The following is an 18,275-nucleotide window of genomic DNA, read 5'->3' as shown; positions in this document are numbered from 1 at the left end:
ATACGTGATAACGATGCCTTTTTTTATATTATTTTTTTGATTGCACCCTTCGTAATCCATTCCTCCAACCACGTCTTTTTGAATCTTTTCTTTGGTTTGCGAAAAGAGGAACAATTTTTTCACTCCTTTGGGATGTCGATGGGTCGCCCTTTTTAAAGAATTTTGGGGATAGTTCCACTAGCCATTGCGGTTGAATCACACTGACGCAGTGGATATACTGTTTAGTAGTCAGGAGGACCGTGTGGTAAAGCACAAACTCGGGGCTTTTCCCCCACATGCTCAGCGACGGATGTAGAAACACAGACTCGCGGTTGGCGAGGATCATGTATCCAGCATCCGAACTTCTCTCCGCCGTGTTTTTAAAGTACCCGCAACAGAGCGTTTTCAAAATGACGGAAGGGTCGCCACTAGATCTGAAATCCTTGTATCCATATTTCTGTAGAATCAATCGCAATTGCTTCCTCACATCCACGGCTTTCTTCATGCTTCGATGCTGAATAAAATTGTCCTGGCACCATGTCTGACTGCCATGATTGAGCATGAACCGCTGATAGACATTTAGCAATGTAAGATGATCGCCTTGGGTCAGATGGAAACGAGCTTTTCTCTGATCTGCAAGTGCTCGTCTCTTGTGCGGCCTATAAAATATTGTCTGCACAGACAACATCGCCACGATGCTAAGGATCTCCTCCGTGCATCCAAACTCCATTGATTTGATCAAAACCTTGGCTAATGCCGGCTCCATGGGATAATCTGCCATTTCTCGACCGAGTTTGGTGAGGTTTCCCTCATCATCTAACGCGTCCAACATGTATAAATCTTCCAATGACGCAAACAAGGTGTGAGACGATGGCGGATCCATAAATTCAAAGTTGACAAGATCATTGATCCCCATTGCTTTCAACATCAATGTCGTATGCGACAAGTTCTGGCGCTGGATTTCAGGAATGGCATTGGGGAGCATTTGCGCGTACGAGTTTTCGGTGTATAGTCGGTAACATTTGCCAGGCCCAGTTCTCCCGGCTCGACCGCTTCGCTGGTTAGCTTGAGCTTGACTGATGGGGCACACGCGCAACGAGTCCATCCCTGCGCGGGGGTCAAAGGCATTAATTTTCACATAGCCCGGGTCAACAACAAAGTAAATGCCGTCGATGGTAATGGACGTTTCGGCAATGTTTGTGGCAAGGATCACCTTGCGAGCTCCCGGCGGTGCAGGCTCGAAAATCATGGTCTGCTGCTCCGGTGGCAACGACGCGTAAACGGGGAGAATGATGAGCTCGCTGGCGGCGTCTCCTAGTGTTTGCATTCGGTCGGCTAGAACTTCGCAACTGGTATCAATTTCCTCTTGACCGGTTAAAAACACGAGAATGTCACCGCCCACGGGTTCGGACAAGTGTATCTGCATCACCGAGTTCAACGCCGCGGCCAAATAGTCCATTTCCGGTTCCTTGGTATAAAGCACTTCCACGGGGAATGTTCTTCCCGGGATCCTCATGATGGGGCAATTGTTGAAGTAGGTTGAGAATTTTTCAGCGTCCAAAGTTGCCGAGGTCACAATGACTTTCAAATTGGGGTTCTTCAATGCAGCCTTTTTGAGCAATGCAAATAGCACATCAGTTGCAATGGTTCTTTCGTGCGCCTCATCTAGCATAATAACTGCATAGTTGCTCAACTCTGGGTCCAGCAATGCTTCTCGTTCCAACATACCATCCGTGAGATACTTGATCTTTGTCTTGTAAGAAGTGTTGTCGTCGAATCTCACATTGTAGCCCACTTCATCCCCCACGACACACCCAACTTCATCGGCGACTCTGCCTGCAACCGAAGTGGCTGCAACTCGCCGTGGTTGCGTGCATCCAATTATTTTCTCGCAGCCGTTGAACACGTGTAGTTTTTCTTCATAAATGTACTGGACAATTTGAGTCGTCTTACCGGAACCAGTCTCACCAACAATAACAATAAACTGGTTATCTCGAATTTGCGTGACTAAATCTTGCCTCATTTGATATATCGGTAGTGATTTCCTTTGCAAGTCAATTGACTCCTTTGACGGTTTGACGAATTTCGTCTTGTGGGCATGCTTCCAGCGAGTGACTACGTCCTGCACTTTTTCTTTTTGGTACAATGGGTCGTCTTCGATTACAGCCTGTTTGTTTTTTAATTTCAGCTGTTTAAATTTATCTTCACGGAACTGCTTGGCTAGCTCTGACCCGTTTGCAGCTGCCTGTCTCATTTCCCCGACGGTGTTGAATATTTTATTCATGTCAAAACCAGCCTTTGATTTTTGATGTTGTTGAAGTGGTTGTTGCTGTGGTTGTGGTTGCTGTTGTTGGAGAAACTTTGGCCGGCTCTGGTTCAACTCGACATCTGTACTAATCTCTGGCCCAGGATTCGTTGAACTGGGCACCTGCGGCTTTGACTCGGAATTTGGCCTTGGTGACTTGCTGCGGCGGTCCAAGTTGTCGTCAAATTCATCGAGTTGCCTCTTTTGATCTACGTCTCTCATCGATAAGCAGATCCTTGTCCGTCCACGTTCAATTCTCTCGTCAAGGATCCTGACAAAGACTACTTGATTCAACTCCAACACATCAGCCGGATGGTTAATCATGGAGTTGCTAATCTCTGACACGTGGCACATCCCCAGCTTGTTGCCAAACAGAACAAAGGCACCATACGGTTGCAAGGAAGTGACGATTCCTTCATGGATGCCTTCACTTTCATCCCGCAGCCTCTTTGCTGTTGCTGTTGTGGTGGTGGTTTGCCTCCCTGTCAGCAGATAATCAAACTCATAAAATTCCTTAATAAAAGCTCGATCAAACTCCTCCCCTCCATTGGCTCTGACTTTCTCATGGAACCTGGCAAGCGATGGCGAAGAACCGCATCTTTGCAACAAGTCACCAAGAAATTCAGTGATTAACTGTACATTCTCCTCGTCTAGTCCCTTGAAGTGCTTTTCAACAACGTCTTTCCTGGACGTTTCACAACCAACATCCCCCAGACTGTCTGACATGGACAAAAGAGACGGCAAGCAAGGGCAATCCTGTTTGCTAATCGTTTCGTAGTCTATCGACGGGCATCGAGAGTGGGATCTGCCTTGTCGATCGCACGGTAAAATGGCTGCTATTAAAATTTTCGGCCGCAGAACTTCAACATCAACCTCAAAAACTCTCTTGCCACCAACCGGCCAATCCACCAAATTGAGAGCTTTCCTCATCCCATCCAAACACAGCGTCCGGTTCCACTTAGTATACGTATATCTAGTAGCGAGTCTCAAGAATTGATTACATTTACATTTGAATACAGAGCAGGATGTCCAGGGAAGATCCAATCAAAGCGGAGAAAGATTTCACCGAGACGTTGAACCAACAACTTCCCGAAATTGAAAAGATACCCGACTACAAAGAGCGGTTGGAAAAGTATTTGCTCTTGGAAAAGCAAACTCGACAATCATCCGATGTTGCCTCGTCCAAGAGGGTTCTCGCGAAAATTGTAGCGACATTGGCTCAACATCAAGATTGGGACTACCTCAACGATTTGATCACCACGCTTTCCAAGAAACACGGCCAGCTCAAGTCGTCGATCCAACTGTTTATCAAGGACCTGATCAAGGTGCTAGATGAATTGAACAACTCGCATCCGCATGAGCTTGAAACAAAGATCAAGTTGATTGAAACCATCAGAACCGTGACTGACAAGAAGATCTTTGTTGAAGTGGAAAGAGCCGTGGTGTCGAGACAATTGGCTGATATTTATCTTGAGCAGAAAAATGACTTGGACAAAGCTGTCGAGATTATGAATGAGCTTCAAGTGGAGACGTATTCGTTGATGCCCTTCAAGGAGAAAATCGAGTTTATTTTGGAGCAGATTCGGTTGACGTTGGAAAAGAAGGACTATAACCAAGCCAAGATTTTGAGCAGGAAGATTCTTCTCAAGAGTTTAAAAGACTTGCCCGAGTTCAAAGTGACCTATTTGAAATTTGTTATTGAAATTTACCAGCACGAGTACGACTACGACGCCATTGTGCAGAATTTCTTGCTTTTAATTCAAGTGCCCACTTTGTCGCAACAGGAGTTGCAAGCTTATAGTCAGGACATTGTCTTTTACAATTTGCTAGATTCCTCGGTGAAGAAGTTGACCCACAACGAGGAGTTGAAGAGAAACACCGAGGCCAAGATCTTGCATCTTTTGGAAATATTCTCGACTGACGAGTTGATCAACAAGAGCATCGATGCAGATTACGATTTCAAACAGTTTACCATCTTTAAGGACGCCAAGAACTTTGAAAATCTTGAAAAGAGAATCATTGAGCACAACTTGCGAGTTATTAACAAGTTCTACCAAGCCATCAAGTTGGACCGTTTGGCTTTCTTGTTGCAGTTGCCCATTGACGAGTGCGAAAAAAGCGTTAGTCAGTTGGTCAACGAAGGCATGATTACTGCGAAAATTAATCGTCCTAAAGGTGTCGTTAAGTTTTCCAAGACTAAGCACTTGGAGGGAAGCGACCCGAGAACAAGCGATAACCATGTCAATGGATTGTTGAATGACTGGTGTTTTGACGTGGATAAGCTCTTGGAGGAGGTTGACTCGATTGGCCATTTGATAAATAAAGAGGAGATGATGTATGGTATCAAGCAGAAAGTATAGATGATGAAACTTTTTTAAAAAGAGCGTTTTTTACAAAGCCGTAGGAAAAAAAGGGGGGGGGGGGTTCGATTCAGCCGTTTCGTTCATCGCCCCATTCCATCTAGTCAACCTCTACATCTTCGAGAACCATAAGCTAGTCTGGATCTTACACTCCGGCAATTTGCACAGCCGCAGCGAAACGTACGATAAGGCCACCTCTAGATGTACTTTCGGGGCTCAGCACCGAGAAAAGAGAAAAAAAGGAAAGAACCGAGTTTAGTCCCTGTCGAGACATGTATGACTCAAAGATTGCAGTCTGCAAACTAGCAGGTACATTCTTAGGAGATCCTTGGTTTTTCGAGATCAAAAGCGAAATAGCAATGTCAGCTTAGCTTTTAGCTTGTTACTCATATCTACTCGAGTAGGGGAACGGAGGGAAGAGTGTGCGCTGCGCATTGGCGCCTGTTTTGGACACTTTGAATCCTGGGAGAGAAAGTGAATAGGCCTCGACGACAAGCGTCGGAACTGCATTTCGGAACCAGCTCTGAAGTCTACCACTTCCCTCCATCAAGGGGCATCGTCTACAGAGCACGTTGGCTCGAATAGCTGTGTCTCTCCGGGTACCCCACTTGGGAAAAAAGCGCAATTTCTTTCCGACGGTGCCTCCGATGCCGCTAAAAAAAGAATACCGTCGACTTCCCGATCGGGAAGTAAGCGACAGCGGTGGGAATACCCACGCTACATAAATGTCAAAAGAGTTCTATTGTGAGTGCACAACTGCGAGGAAGCAGAGAGAGGAAGGCAGTATAGTAGTAGCCCTTTGGGGGATTACTGCGCATGCACGATGATGCATTGTTCTGGTGAATTCCTAGTGCCGATTACTCATCACTTGAGACGGAGGGCCGTATACATATATAGCCCATGCATTTCAAACGACGGCGCATCTTTCAAATAGTTATATTTTCTTTTTCTTTTTCAGTATATGCCAGGCTTTCATAACCCCCCATCTGCTGGATCTTCACCTTTTTTACTTTTTCTTTTTAACAGTTATCGAATCTCGTTAACGGCGGTGGGGATAAAAATATAGACTATGGCGTTGGATACTTCAACTACGCTGGATGGAACGCTGATTTCGAAGCATAGCATGTCGGACGAGTCGCGGAGATCGCTAGATGCAGCCGCGCCAGCTCACAACCAGTACGAAATCTATCCTATAAGCCTCCACAGTTTGCATGAGGGAGCCAGTATTGCGTCCAACGCAACCACCAATGCGAATAAACTGTTGCAGCGCACAAGGACCAACCAGTCGGAGTTGCTGCGGATCCTAACGGGGATTCGCGATGACCAGCTTCTAGACGAGGAACGGAGGAGCCAGTATCGCGAGCGCGGCGAGGCGGAGTATATATTGGCGCACGAGTTGGAGAAGGCGACGACTGCCGTGGGGAAAAGCCGGCCTCACTCCGTGGCCGATGTGGAGCTGATGAGGCTACGCGCTACGAGGGACGATAAGAGAGAGGAAAAGCGCGAGGATGTGGAAAGTGCGCGTGGCAGCGAAAGTGATGGTGGCGGCGGTGACGAGGTCGATCTTGATCATAGGCCCGATGGCGGGTTTGCTTGGTTGATGGCGATATGTGCCATGTTGTCCGTCTTCTCGACGTGGGGAGCTAACGCCGCGTACGGGGTCTTTCTCAACTACTATTTGAACAACGCCACTTTCCGCGGCGCCACCGAGTACGACTATGCGTTGATTGGTGGCATTGTTGTCTGCTTAGCCAATTTGCTTTCCCCGATTAGTGTCTTGCTTTACAAGATCTTGGGGTTCAAGTTGGTTTGCTGCTTGGGGATCATCTTTCAGACTAGTGGCTGGATCTTGGCCTCTTTCGCCACGGAGATTTGGCATCTTTACCTCACGCAAGGGGTGCTCGTTGGCATATCCTTTAGTTTGATCTTTATACCAGCGACAATGATCCTACCCACGTGGTTCCACAAGATGAAAGCAGCGTCGATGGGCACATGTGTCGCGGGCGCCGGGTTGGGGGGATTGATTTTCTCCTTGAGCTTGAATAAAGTCATCGAGGACACGGGCGACCAGAAATGGGCCTTGCGAATGGTGGGGTTGGTCTGCTTGGCCACCGCGTTATTCTGCGGGCTATTGATGCGGCCTAGAAACTACAGATTACCCTCGGTGAAAGAAAGGTTTAGTCTGCAGTTTATCAAGACCAATGCGAGAGTGATTTTCGACATCAAGGTGTTTAAAAATGGCGGCATTCGACTCGTGGCGTTGTGGTTTGCCATTGCGTTGGTGGGGTACACCTTGATGTTGTTTAGTGTTTCCTCGTATGCCTCGTCGGTGGGGTTGAGCCATTCGCAAGCGTCAGTGATGACGGCCGTGATGAATGCCGCGCAGATTGTTGGCCGGCCCACAATGGGTCTCACTGCAGATAGATTCGGGCGGGCCAACTTCACGGGTGCGATAAGCTTGGTGGTGAGCATCATGTTGTATGCATTTTGGATCAATGCAAGAACATATGGTTCGCTAATTGCATTCTCCGTCGTCATTGGGCTTATAATTGGTGTTGGTTCGTCCTTGGCGCAGCCGTTGGCTGCAGATTCACTCGAAGGGGAATTGGAGAAACTACCTGCTGGATGGTCGGGCATCTGTATCTTTGTTTCATTTTTCTGCTTAGTTGCGGAAGTTATTGCATTGTCCTTGGTTCAGAAGCAGTCACCGAGACCATATCTCCATACCCAGATTTTCGCTGGCACTTGCTTTTTTGCCTGTTTCTTGTTGATTTTCCCATTGAGGGAGTTTCTAGTGAAAAAGACCCTCACGGAGAGGTACAACGAGGCCAAGCTTCGGTCGGAGAAACTCGCGAGCGGTGAAGTCACCAAGAGTGGCTACTTGAAAAATAACTCGAGAGACTTCACCGACATGATTGAAGAACACGAGGAGGATGTTCTCCAGGAAAGAATAGCACGATACGAGCAACTTTTACAAAATTCATTGAAAGCATACATTATTCGCATGGTATATCCTATAAAAGTATAGAAAGACTTGAATATAACATACACTAGACATGTAATTCACCTAGAGTTTCAAAGTAGATGAAGTAAGAACTTATTTCCATTACACATGATTATTACACTCTCTCTCTCTCTTGATTGTGCATTAGTAATTTACAAATATACAATAGGCAAAACTACAATAGTACACAATTTTGCAATAAAACCCGATGTGTATATATAAAAGATAAAAAAGGGACATCGCCAATGATGAAAGTCCCCCGTTGCTTTTTCTTTTCTCCTCTTCTTCGTCTCCCGTAGGTCCAATAATACCACTTTAACGATTAGATTTGGCAACTCTCTCCAACTCATCCTTCTTCTTGATAGCGTAAGAAGTAGAAGAACCCTTGGCAGCATTGATCAACTCTTCAGCCAAACATTCAGCAATGGTCTTGATGTTTCTGAAAGAAGCTTCTCTAGCACCAATGGTGATCAAGGCAATGGCCTGGTTGACTCTTCTCAAAGGAGAAACATCAACAGCTTGTCTTCTCACGGTACCCGAAGAACCAATTCTGGTGGAGTCTTCTCTAGCACCCGAGTTGATGATGGCATCAACAACCACTTGGATTGGGTTTTGTTCAGTCAAGACGTAGATGATTTCCAAAGCGTGCTTGACAATTCTAACGGCCTTCAATTTCTTACCATTGTTTCTACCGTTCATCATTAACGAGTTGGTCAATCTTTCAATGATTGGGCATTGAGCCTTTCTGAATCTCTTGGTGGCGTATTTACCGGCGGTGTGAGGAACAAACACGGGGGATCTGACTTGGATGTAGTCGACTAAGGAAACATCGTTGATTTCAACATCTTCAAAAGACCACTTGTTGAATAATTTGACTTCACGTTGTGCTTCTTGAACATCCAAAGGGATGGGGGTTGCCAAGTTGACAACTTGTAATTCTTCAACGACAACTTCTTGAGGTTGTTCTTCGAATTGTTCTTCAACGTCAGACATCTTGGATATATATGTTGTACTTTGATGTGGAAGACCGTTGGGTGGGTAGGTAGGTAAGGGAAATATCACTAGTCTAGTTGGTGGTTTGAAATTTGGCTATATTGATGGGGCCTGCTAGGCTCTAGGATTTTTTTTCTCGGGTGGACTGAGAGAGCCAGGCCCACACCATTGAATTTTTTCTCATGAGTACTGCACGTGAAAGAGGGCTAGAGACCTAGCCAGTGTCGCAAAATTGAAACCCACGCTACCAATGAGCAAAAATATAGAAAAGTACGACACTGGGCTACGAGAACGCGAGGTTGTTGCCACCGACAGCCTCATTGCCCGGAAACGGCTAGTGATGCACCGAGGAGGCCCAACGGAACATGATGCGAGAGACGTGACGGAAAATCTCGTTATATCAAGTTTACCATAGAGTAGTAGTGGATCCTAGACTTGGACGGTCTTTCCTCTCACCCGCTTACTTTCTCTTGTCATGATCAAACTAGCGAAAAATGAAACCAATAAAAAGCACGTGGTTATAGTACCTTGATGGTCCTTCTTGAGAGTTGTAACTCCTGTGATTTACACCGAGATCGCGGGTCCCTGGATCTTGTGACCTGCTTCAACGTACATGTCACCGATTTACCCTCTCCGACCCGCGATTAGAAAGCCGAGCTTTTTATGGAGAGGTTCGTTTTCGTATATTGGTGACGTCGAGGGGCATTATTCTGCATCAATGTCGGATGACCCGAGGTTCACTTACTTAAACTGGAAGATAATCTTAAGGGGGGGGGTCAATTCGGTGAGAGATGGGATGGAAGCGATGGAAGGGGCACACTCTAGGTGGTAACGTGAGGGGCTCATCATCATGTAGCTCAGGTGATGCTAAGTCCTGGCTTAGGGAATAGCGATGTTGGAGCCGTGATGTGAAACAAAAATCAGAGCCCAGCGTGGCTTCCGTGTAAGCGATGTCGAATAGTAGGGGGTTTGAGAACTATCTGGTCAAGAAGAAGGCCGACGAGGGAGAAGAGTGAACGAGAAAGGGGGCAAGAGGGCTCGATGTCAGTGGACCCTGGCAATGGTCCACTGGACTGATCTTGGTTTCTCTTCTGGATTGTAATCTTACTTCGATTCATCAACACGCCAACCTTTAAACAGCTTTGAGGATGAAATTCCGTCTAGCGAGTTCACTAAAACCCGCCCCTCGCCCCAGGCGCATATTTTGTTCACTACGCATGGTGTGAAACAGGCGTTTTCTAAGATGCACAACCGGACATACGTTTCCAGCTTCTCTTCTCTGTTGTTTCTCGCAGGAGAAGGAGAGAAATTAGCAGCACTTGTCAAACTTCGAGACAAACCCGAGGCATATGAGAGTTTCCTGAGCTTTCTTTTTTAGTTTGTTTCTTGTTTAATTTTTTTTGAAAGATGGTTGGACTTGATGGATATACGCAGGTTGACGCATAAAGCCAACAAAGAAGGAGAAGAAAGGAGAAAGGAGAGGCAAGGAGGAAAATCCAACCTAGGAGGAACCGAGGTGGAAGATTTATAATAACGAAACAGCTAAATAATATGGAGACGTAGAGAGACCGAAACACTGTGAGATTGAGGTGAAGATGAGGGAAAATTCCTAGACGTCGGGAACAATGGTAGAAGGGAGATGAGGTGGAGATGAGAGGGGGGGGGGGGGAGGTTGACGTTGATGGGATGGAGATGGAGATGAAATCTTGGCTGTTGATACTTGGAGAAAGCAAAAAAAAAAAACACTAGTTTCAGTTGTGGGAAATTTTCCCCCTTCCAATTGCATCCAGATTTGAAAGCTGATCTATTTTGAGGTGTTTCCTTCTCTCTCTCTATTGGGTGCGTGGTTAGAAGGTTAGAAAAGTCACTGTGCATGAGCTGACGCAAGCCGTGCTCTAGCAAGCCAGATAAGCAGGTGGTGGGGGTAAGCTTCGTACTTCACTTTCAACACCCAGTGGGTGGGCGGAATTGGTGCCCTCTGGTTTGTTGATACTAAATAAATAAATCACGCTACCAAGTGCGCTTACTGTTTTTAGCCCGCACCAAAGGGGATTTTGTGTCACTGCCTGAACCGGAGTGGGTGAGAAACTTGGAGAGGGTCATAAAGCCCTCCCAAATTTCATTTCACGTCGAAAGCAGATCTCTGGAGGGGAAAGGGGGTAGGACGGGGCATCCTTGGTGGTTCTGAGGAGTGGTACGGTTTGCCGGTGGAGTTGAGATTGGACGGGTCTCTTTCGTTTCGTCTTGGGAAAACATCGGAACCTTTTCTTTCTCTCGAAATACCGTTAGTTGCAAAAGAATTATTTGAAGTAAGCTCTACCCCATAAACGACAAACAGGGAAAGAGCAGCACTCTACATACACTTGCATATATATATTTGTACATATCCATATATGTTTATGCATCTAGAGTCTTGACTATTTAAAAAAAGGGGAAATTCCAGAAAAATTTCCACAGAGATTCCCACCATCACCAACTTTTCCTAGTGACAAAAATGTCTGACGTTGAGAAAAAGACGGACTCGCCCGTCGTGAGCGATCCCGAATACATCTTGGAGAACCAGGGAGATGATAGCAATTCATCTTCTTCTGTAACCAAGTCGGCCGACTTGGAAATTTCCTTAAATGATAACCCAGAGGAAAAAGAAGAAGATAACGAGAGTGCGGTTGATCCACGTGAGGCCACCGAGACACTCGCTGCGGAACTAGGCATAAACCACAAGAAACTAATGTGGAAGATTGATCTTTGCACGGTGCCACCATTTTGCCTCCTTTACTTTTTTTCGTTTTTGGACCGTGTCAATATCTCCAACGCCAACCTTTACGGGTTGAGCACTGATTTGAACTTGACTGGTACCCAGTACAACACCGCGTTGACCTTGTTTTTCGTCCCCTACATCTTTTTCGAAGTTGCCGGCAATTATGCTATCAAGTATTTCAAACCGCACGTTTGGCTCAGTGGCAGTGTCTTTTTGTTTGGATGCATAACCGTTGGGATGGGGTTTGTTAAAAACTTTGCTGGATTGGCCGCATGTCGGTTCTTCTTGGGGGCTAGTGAATCGGCCTTGTTTTGCGGCATGTTTTACCTTCTTTCGACTTATTACTCCAAACACGAAGCTCAGCGTCGGTTTTCGACGTTTTTCTCGTGCACTTCGTTGTCGGGCGCCGCGTCGGGAGCTATTGCTTACCGTGTCAATGAGTTGCATGGATTGCGCGGCATTTCCTCATGGAGATGGATCTTTATCTTGGAAGGCTGTGCCACGGTTATTGGAGCATTTGCTTTGTTCTTTATGATTGCTGATTTCCCCGAGGAAGCGAGGTTTTTGAATGAAAAAGAGCGCAAGTTTTTAAAGAGAAAGTTGGAACTTCATTCCGGTACCCAGTCCGCTTTTGAAATCAAGAGTACCTTGCTGGATGTGGTCAAGTGTTTCAAGGATTGGTTGATTTGGCTCCCTGCATTGTCGTATTTTGGGTTGATTATTCCTTCTTACGGATATGCCTATTTTGCAGCTACCATTATCAACCAGATGGGCTATACCGCGGTTTCAGCGCAACAGCACTCGGTCTACCCATGGGTCTGTTCCTTTGGAGTCAGTATTATCACTGCGTTTGTTTCCGACTATTTCCAAAAGAGATTACCGTTTTTGATGATTTTTAGTGTTGTTGCCATTGCAGGGTTGTCGATGATCTTGGGGGCCACGGAGTCCCCGCACATTCGTTACGCGGGATGCTTCTTGTCGGCCGCGGGGTTGTTCACCTCGATGCCCTTGATTGTCTGCTGGGCAGCATTGAATAACGGATCGCATGTTCGTAAGTCGGTGGGCACTGCATGGCAAATCGGTTTTGGTAACATTGGAGGCATCATTGCCACTTTTATCTTTTTAAGTAAGGATGCTCCTGTTTACTTGCCCGGGTTGGCCACCTCGTTAGCAGCCATTGTTTTCTCCATCGTTGCCTCGTTGGCCTACTTCTTTGTCTGCTGGAGAATGAACAAGGTCAAAAAGACGGATTCGTATAAGCAGGCCTTTGCCGCGTTACCCGAACGCGAGCAGATTAACCTTGGTGATAGAAACCCCAAATTCACCTACTTGTATTGACTGGGCGAGAAACCGCACCAGGTTGGTCGCTATTTTGGAGGAAAAACAGTGTATGATTTGAGAAACAACAACGACGGTGGTGGTATTTCTACGTTCTATATAATTCCTAGACATTTAATTCAAGAGTTGCATTTGCTTGTATAAAAAGAGAAAGAGCCTGTAAATGAGAGATTGAGAGATTGAAATGGATCTGCCTCTTGTGGGGGGTGGCAGCAAGTTGGTTGCCAAAAAATATCTACATCACTTGGTAGCACACATCCGACCCGATCGCCGAGCATATCCGAGAATATCCGAGCACATCCGAAGACGATGACCTTCTCCCGAGACAGCCGCCCACCCCATCTCCACCAAATGCACCAGGAGATAACGAGAATGACCCTAAAAAGCGGACAGTCAAGGGTCCACTAGGGTCCACTACTCTAGGCTGTCTTGACGAGGTTGTGTTTGCATCTCCTCCATGGTTGGCGGTGGCTTGGGCTTAGACAGATGAGCAGTTGAGTGCGAAAGATCAAAAGCCGGGGCTATGCCCACTGCCTTCCTTGCCTTCTCTATTATTTCCTGTTTTCCTGCGCAGCTAGCTGGGAGAACATCTCCACCACTGGACCCGCCAGTGCCACACCGGTGGGCTGACGGGTCCAGTGGTGCCCACCGTGATGCTCTGTTCTGCTCTACTCCTTAGAGCACCATCGCCCAAACAGTAAAAACCTTGCGCCTAAAATAAATTTATTTTAAGCTGCTGGTTCACCCCCCCTACCCGCCAGAATTTTTTTTTGATTTTTCTTAACGGAGGAGGACATGTGACCCATTTTAAAAATGACCAATTAACTAACCACACACCAGCGACACCAACCACTACATCCACATCTTCATCCTCTTTCAACGGCTCAAATCTGATTTTCTTTCAATTTGGTATAAACGTATACCCGCCAGTTTAGACCAGCCGTTGGATTCGTGAGCTCAAGATGTCGAAGAACGAGTACTTTAACTCTCCCGAAGGGCCACCGCCAAACTTCCAGCAGAGCCAGCAACAGAACTCCAGCTACGTGCCCCAAGCGCAGCCCTCCTACAACAACCAGACGCAAGACCGTGGCATGTTCAGCAGCAACCAACCTCACTACCAGCAGGGCTACGGCCAAGGTCCTCCTCCGAACGCGTACTACCAGCACCAACCGCAATACGGGGGCGGCGGCCACTATTACCCGCAGCAGCAACAACCGATGTATGTCCAGCAGCAGAGAACCGATAATAACAACGACTGCTTGATGGCTTGTTTGGCTGCCATGTGTATCTGCTGCACCTTGGATATGATTTTCTAGTTGGCCAAGGTGCAAAGTGTATGATTGATGCATTTTTTAATTTTTTTTTTCTTTCACTTTATGGCGAGGCAGGTGGGCTACAGGGTTATGGGGTTTGGTGTGTGCTTTGGAATCTGAGTATAGAGTATATTTACATACAAGAGTTTCAAGAAAATATAAAAATCCAAGTCGTTCGTTGTGTTTTTAATTTTTTTTTTTTTTAAGGTGTGTATTACGAATCTATGCGTTGGGTTTGGATGATCTCATGATCCAAGTGGATGAAATTTATAGCTAGCACCGTGTCGGCCAAGATGAGACACACGCAGTTGATCAAGAACCCCAAGTTGAGCCTGTTGTGCTCGGCCAATTTGCCAGTTATGATGGGCCCCACGCACCGCGCCATGGTTTTGCCGATATTCACCGTGCCCATGACTTTGGTGATGTCCTGTTTGGGCATGATGGAAGTGAGCAAAACTTGGCGCGGCACCACGTCCATCGTCGACATGGGCGAATATAGCACGAGCAATATTGCAACGAGGGGGAAGGAATGGCAGTAAGTGATGAGCGCAAACAAGATGGCCGAGGGTGCTTGCGTGAATAGCATGGCTTTGACGGGACCCCATTTTTTCGCCAAGTACGCCGAGGGAAGAAGCGAGATTGCATCTAGGGAGTTTGTCACAAAGAACAAGGTACCGAGCACGGCGGCGCTGAGTTTGAATGTCAATTTGAGGTAGTAGACTATCCATGCCGAGGGCATGAATCCGTAGCCTAATGAATCCAACATGAATATCACCATGAGCTTGGAAAGGTAGTGTCTGGTCTGTGGTGAGAGGTGTCCTCCTCGCTTAAGCGGAGCTTCGTCTTCGTCCTCTTCTTCTTCCTCTTCCTGTAGTTCTCCTTCTATTAGTGTTGAGGTTTCATCCACGGGGGAGTTGTCCAGGTAGATTTCGCATTTGCTAGACAAGCACCACATAATGGCAAACTTCACCATGGCCACCGCAGCATAAACGTAAAACACAACCTGGTAACACCGAACCAACTCAAACTCTAGCTGCTGGTGCAAATAATCAACCACGAATCCACACACCAAGCTGCCCAAGGCCGCGCCCGTAGTCGCAAACACGCCATATATGGCAAATACCTCCGGTCTGTAGCCAGCGGGGGTCAAGTGAGCGATACTTGCTTCTTCCACAGTCTTGAAAGGACCAGTCTCATCGCCACTCGGCGAAACCACCCCCAAAATCGCCGCAACGAGCAACACCGTGAAATTTGTAGATGTAGCAAATACTAAACCCGACACCAACATCATTAGCGACCCCACAATCATAATGTTGCGACGTCCCAAAATATCGGCGTTCCATGTTAGCACATAGGAGATGACGGTGTCTCCTACTAGCGTCAACGTCATGAACCAGCCGATTTGCAGCTCGGAGATCTGGCACTGTTTGAGGAATAGTGTGAGCACTTGGTTGGTGAGGCTGTATGAGGCCATGCGTAGAAACACCGATGTCCATAGTATGTGGACATCAAGGCTGGTTTGGCTTAAAGTCTGGAGTATCTGCATCGCGGAGTGGATTGAGGAATTGAGGCTAGAGGGCTGAGGCTAGAGGGTCATTCTGGGGAACCGGGAAACGGGAAACGGGTCCTTTGGTTGGGCCGATGTCGTCGAAAAGTTTCACCCGTAGTTGGGGGAGCACTTGGTGTGGGGGAGAAGAGAGAAAGACCTGCCGCGGGCTTGATTTAACGAGTGGGCCAAAATTTTGCAACATCTACAACCACCAACGAACCTCCACAACGACAACAACAACAACAACAACAACAAATGTCAAATTCAAACTAGACAAAGTCTCTTACTTACTAACCCAAATGGCTCTTTTTCTTTATGGTCGTGACTTCACATCGACGTAGCCTTTTGCCAATACTTCAGTTGAATCAAATCTAAATCGTCCTGGCTCAGCCACATGTTGACGCAACTGGCGCATTCATCAGCATAGCTCACTTTTTTCATCTTTTCGTCGCGTGCCTGTTGCGCCTTTGATATGATGCCATCGATGCTATGCTCGAGTGCTGCTGTGATGGGGAGCTGCGACGTGGGTAGGGTGTGCTGGGGCGAGTAGATGGACTCGATGCTGTGGTCGCTGGCTACTCTATAGATGCCAGCGTCGCCGCACGCGGAAGCATAAGCACCAGCACCACTGCCCGCATTCACGCCCACGTTGGCGGTGGCGTTTGCATGAGCATTCATATTGTCTGGTATGTATTTGAATGCGTCGGAGGCGGGGGAGTTGATGTATGGACGCAAGGGCTCCTCCTCGACGGAGCTCGCGTCATCGGGCTCACCACCGAGGCCAGCAGTTTCCTCCTGCATTAGTGCATCTAAGTTCAAGTTCAAGTTCAAGTCGACGGTGGGGAAAAACGTTTTGCGTATCGGGTCCGAGAAGATTCTGCGGGGGCAGCTCTGGTTCTCGTAGTTGGCGCTAAAGGTTGAAAAAATGTCGAGGTTGGTCGATTGGTCGTGGTCATGGTCGTGGTCGTGGTCGCGGTGGGCGTGGGGCTCAACGTTCTCGTTCTCGTTCTCCTTCTTGTTCTCGTTGTCGTTGGTAGTGGTGGTGATTGAGGGTTCATCGTGGCGAGACAATTTGATTTCCGAGTTGTTGTCTGGCTTCGAAGCTGTCCTTAGCGACGTCAAGTACCCCAAGTTATCACGTTGGCGGATGACATGGGGGTTGTTGTTTAAGCTGTAATATCGTTGCTTGTATTCGACTTTGAATCTATCTAGTTGTAGTCGGAGATCATGACAGGCTTCATGGATGGTTTTCATGGTTTCATGCAAAACCCAGGCCACACCAACGCGACGGATGATGGTGATGGTGATAAAAAAAAATAACGGAGCTAGTGTGATCTATGAACAACGAGGCTGGGGGCTGGCACTAATACAGAGTGAATAGTGATACACATACATTTATATAAGAAAATGTGATGCGTTGATGATATAGAGAAAAGTCCAAGGCATTCTTTTTGCAGTCAAAAAAAAAATCAGAGTTTGTTATTTTTGCAGCAAGTGGCACGCCGCGCGTCCCAATTAGGCAATTGACGTTGATGTATACGAAACTTGTATAAGAGGTATTATTTACAGAATCAACAACTAGCGGTCCCCACCCACGTTAGAGCTGGATATAGGCTCTCTGTTGAGTGGCCTGCTTGTGCATCTGGGCCTTCTTCTCAAAGCCCGAAGATTTCCCCTGGTACGCATTGATCAACTCCTCAGCCAACCTCACGCTGAAGTCATTCGATTTGCGGTTTTTGGAAGCTTCCAAAATCCACGTGATGGCGTATCTGTTGCGCTGTCTCTCGTTCAATGGCACCGGCACCACTTTCTTCTTAGCTACCCCTGTCGACATGGTCCTGGTCTTGACCAAGGGGCCCAACTTGTCCAAGGTCTCCTTCAAGACCTCAATGGGGTCCTTTCTCAACTTCATCTGCACTATATAGAAGGCGCGACTCACGTACTTCCTGGCTTGCGCCTTGCGGCCGTGTCTCATTATCAAATTGATGAAATTTTGCACGGTGGGGTCCAAACGTAAGGGAATTTGTTTGTTTGCGTAGGCGTACGTTTCTTCGAGTTGTTCTCTGGTGGGCTCAAATTTCCGACGCAAGTAGGGCTCCGGTTGAATTAATTGGCCCAAGTATATCTCTTCCGCGGTTTCGTGTTTGGCTTTGCCTCCGTTTAGGTTCTTGACGGCGTCGATCCATTTGTCCAAGTCCTGTTCGGTGATTTCTTGCTTGTTCAAGGGGTAAATCTCCGCCAAAAGCGATCCAGCTTGAGGTGAGCCACCACCAGAGTTTAGTTTGGACTTGGAGCTCAATCTCAGTTCCTTTGCGTTTGAGTTTGGAACAGACTGTTTTTGTTGCTCTTGGGCGCTGCTGGTGGGCTCCGATTGAGATGGGGTAGGATCGGATGCACTGGTGCTGTTGAGCCTTATCACTCTGGCATGGGAGAGCCTGGGTGAGTTAATCACTCTAGGGCACCTCAATAGCTGTCGCCTCAACAAGCAAGTTCTTATAAGCGACATGGCTGCTTGAATACAGAGGTGTGGTCCGTGGTGGGCTTGAGCGTGAAATGGGCTGTCGGTTGGTGCTTGAAAAATTTTGGCCAACGATTTAGTGCCCTCTCTCGCTCTCTTTTTTTTTTCGTCCCTCTTTCGACTTCACCAAATGGAGTCGACAGGAACCATCGCCAGCA

At 47.2% G+C, this 18,275-nt stretch overlaps 9 protein-coding genes across 9 annotated transcripts; 4 read left to right on the top strand and 5 right to left on the bottom strand. All coding sequences in view use genetic code 12, as the record gives it.

Moving 5' to 3' along the window:
- Positions 1-28: 28 nt before the first annotated feature.
- Positions 29-3,214, bottom strand: LODBEIA_P53830 (uncharacterized protein; the record flags this gene model as incomplete). The annotated part of the gene is made up of 1 exon (XM_066975709.1): positions 29-3,214. One exon carries the CDS (start codon positions 3,212-3,214, stop codon positions 29-31), a length of 3,186 nt encoding a protein of 1,061 aa, XP_066832321.1.
- A 95-nt stretch (positions 3,215-3,309) lies between these two features.
- Positions 3,310-4,644, top strand: LODBEIA_P53820 (uncharacterized protein; the record flags this gene model as incomplete). Its single annotated transcript, XM_066975708.1, has 1 exon — positions 3,310-4,644. The coding sequence occupies one exon, from the start codon at positions 3,310-3,312 to the stop codon at positions 4,642-4,644; it is 1,335 nt and encodes a 444-aa protein (XP_066832320.1).
- Positions 4,645-5,713: 1,069 nt separating this feature from the next.
- On the top strand, positions 5,714-7,672 carry LODBEIA_P53810 (uncharacterized protein; the record flags this gene model as incomplete). Its single annotated transcript, XM_066975707.1, has 1 exon — positions 5,714-7,672. The coding sequence occupies one exon, from the start codon at positions 5,714-5,716 to the stop codon at positions 7,670-7,672; it is 1,959 nt and encodes a 652-aa protein (XP_066832319.1).
- A 291-nt stretch (positions 7,673-7,963) lies between these two features.
- On the bottom strand, positions 7,964-8,641 carry LODBEIA_P53800 (40S ribosomal protein uS7; the record flags this gene model as incomplete). Its single annotated transcript, XM_066975706.1, has 1 exon — positions 7,964-8,641. One exon carries the CDS (start codon positions 8,639-8,641, stop codon positions 7,964-7,966), a length of 678 nt encoding a protein of 225 aa, XP_066832318.1.
- A 2,494-nt stretch (positions 8,642-11,135) lies between these two features.
- Positions 11,136-12,737, top strand: LODBEIA_P53790 (uncharacterized protein; the record flags this gene model as incomplete). The annotated part of the gene is made up of 1 exon (XM_066975704.1): positions 11,136-12,737. One exon carries the CDS (start codon positions 11,136-11,138, stop codon positions 12,735-12,737), a length of 1,602 nt encoding a protein of 533 aa, XP_066832317.1.
- A 962-nt stretch (positions 12,738-13,699) lies between these two features.
- Positions 13,700-14,053, top strand: LODBEIA_P53780 (uncharacterized protein; the record flags this gene model as incomplete). The annotated part of the gene is made up of 1 exon (XM_066975703.1): positions 13,700-14,053. One exon carries the CDS (start codon positions 13,700-13,702, stop codon positions 14,051-14,053), a length of 354 nt encoding a protein of 117 aa, XP_066832316.1.
- Positions 14,054-14,264: 211 nt separating this feature from the next.
- LODBEIA_P53770 (uncharacterized protein) lies at positions 14,265-15,596 on the bottom strand (the record flags this gene model as incomplete). Its single annotated transcript, XM_066975702.1, has 1 exon — positions 14,265-15,596. One exon carries the CDS (start codon positions 15,594-15,596, stop codon positions 14,265-14,267), a length of 1,332 nt encoding a protein of 443 aa, XP_066832315.1.
- A 330-nt stretch (positions 15,597-15,926) lies between these two features.
- Positions 15,927-16,853, bottom strand: LODBEIA_P53760 (uncharacterized protein; the record flags this gene model as incomplete). The annotated part of the gene is made up of 1 exon (XM_066975701.1): positions 15,927-16,853. One exon carries the CDS (start codon positions 16,851-16,853, stop codon positions 15,927-15,929), a length of 927 nt encoding a protein of 308 aa, XP_066832314.1.
- Positions 16,854-17,196: 343 nt separating this feature from the next.
- LODBEIA_P53750 (mitochondrial 37S ribosomal protein uS7m) lies at positions 17,197-18,105 on the bottom strand (the record flags this gene model as incomplete). Its single annotated transcript, XM_066975700.1, has 1 exon — positions 17,197-18,105. One exon carries the CDS (start codon positions 18,103-18,105, stop codon positions 17,197-17,199), a length of 909 nt encoding a protein of 302 aa, XP_066832313.1.
- Positions 18,106-18,275: the final 170 nt, after the last annotated feature.

The sequence above is a fragment of the Lodderomyces beijingensis genome (genome assembly GCF_963989305.1).
Source record: "Lodderomyces beijingensis strain CBS 14171 genome assembly, chromosome: 7".
In the NCBI taxonomy this organism is placed as follows: Eukaryota; Fungi; Ascomycota; class Pichiomycetes; order Serinales; family Debaryomycetaceae; genus Lodderomyces; species Lodderomyces beijingensis.
Note: the sequence above shows the minus strand (reverse complement) of the source record. Positions and strands in the feature narration are given on the sequence as shown.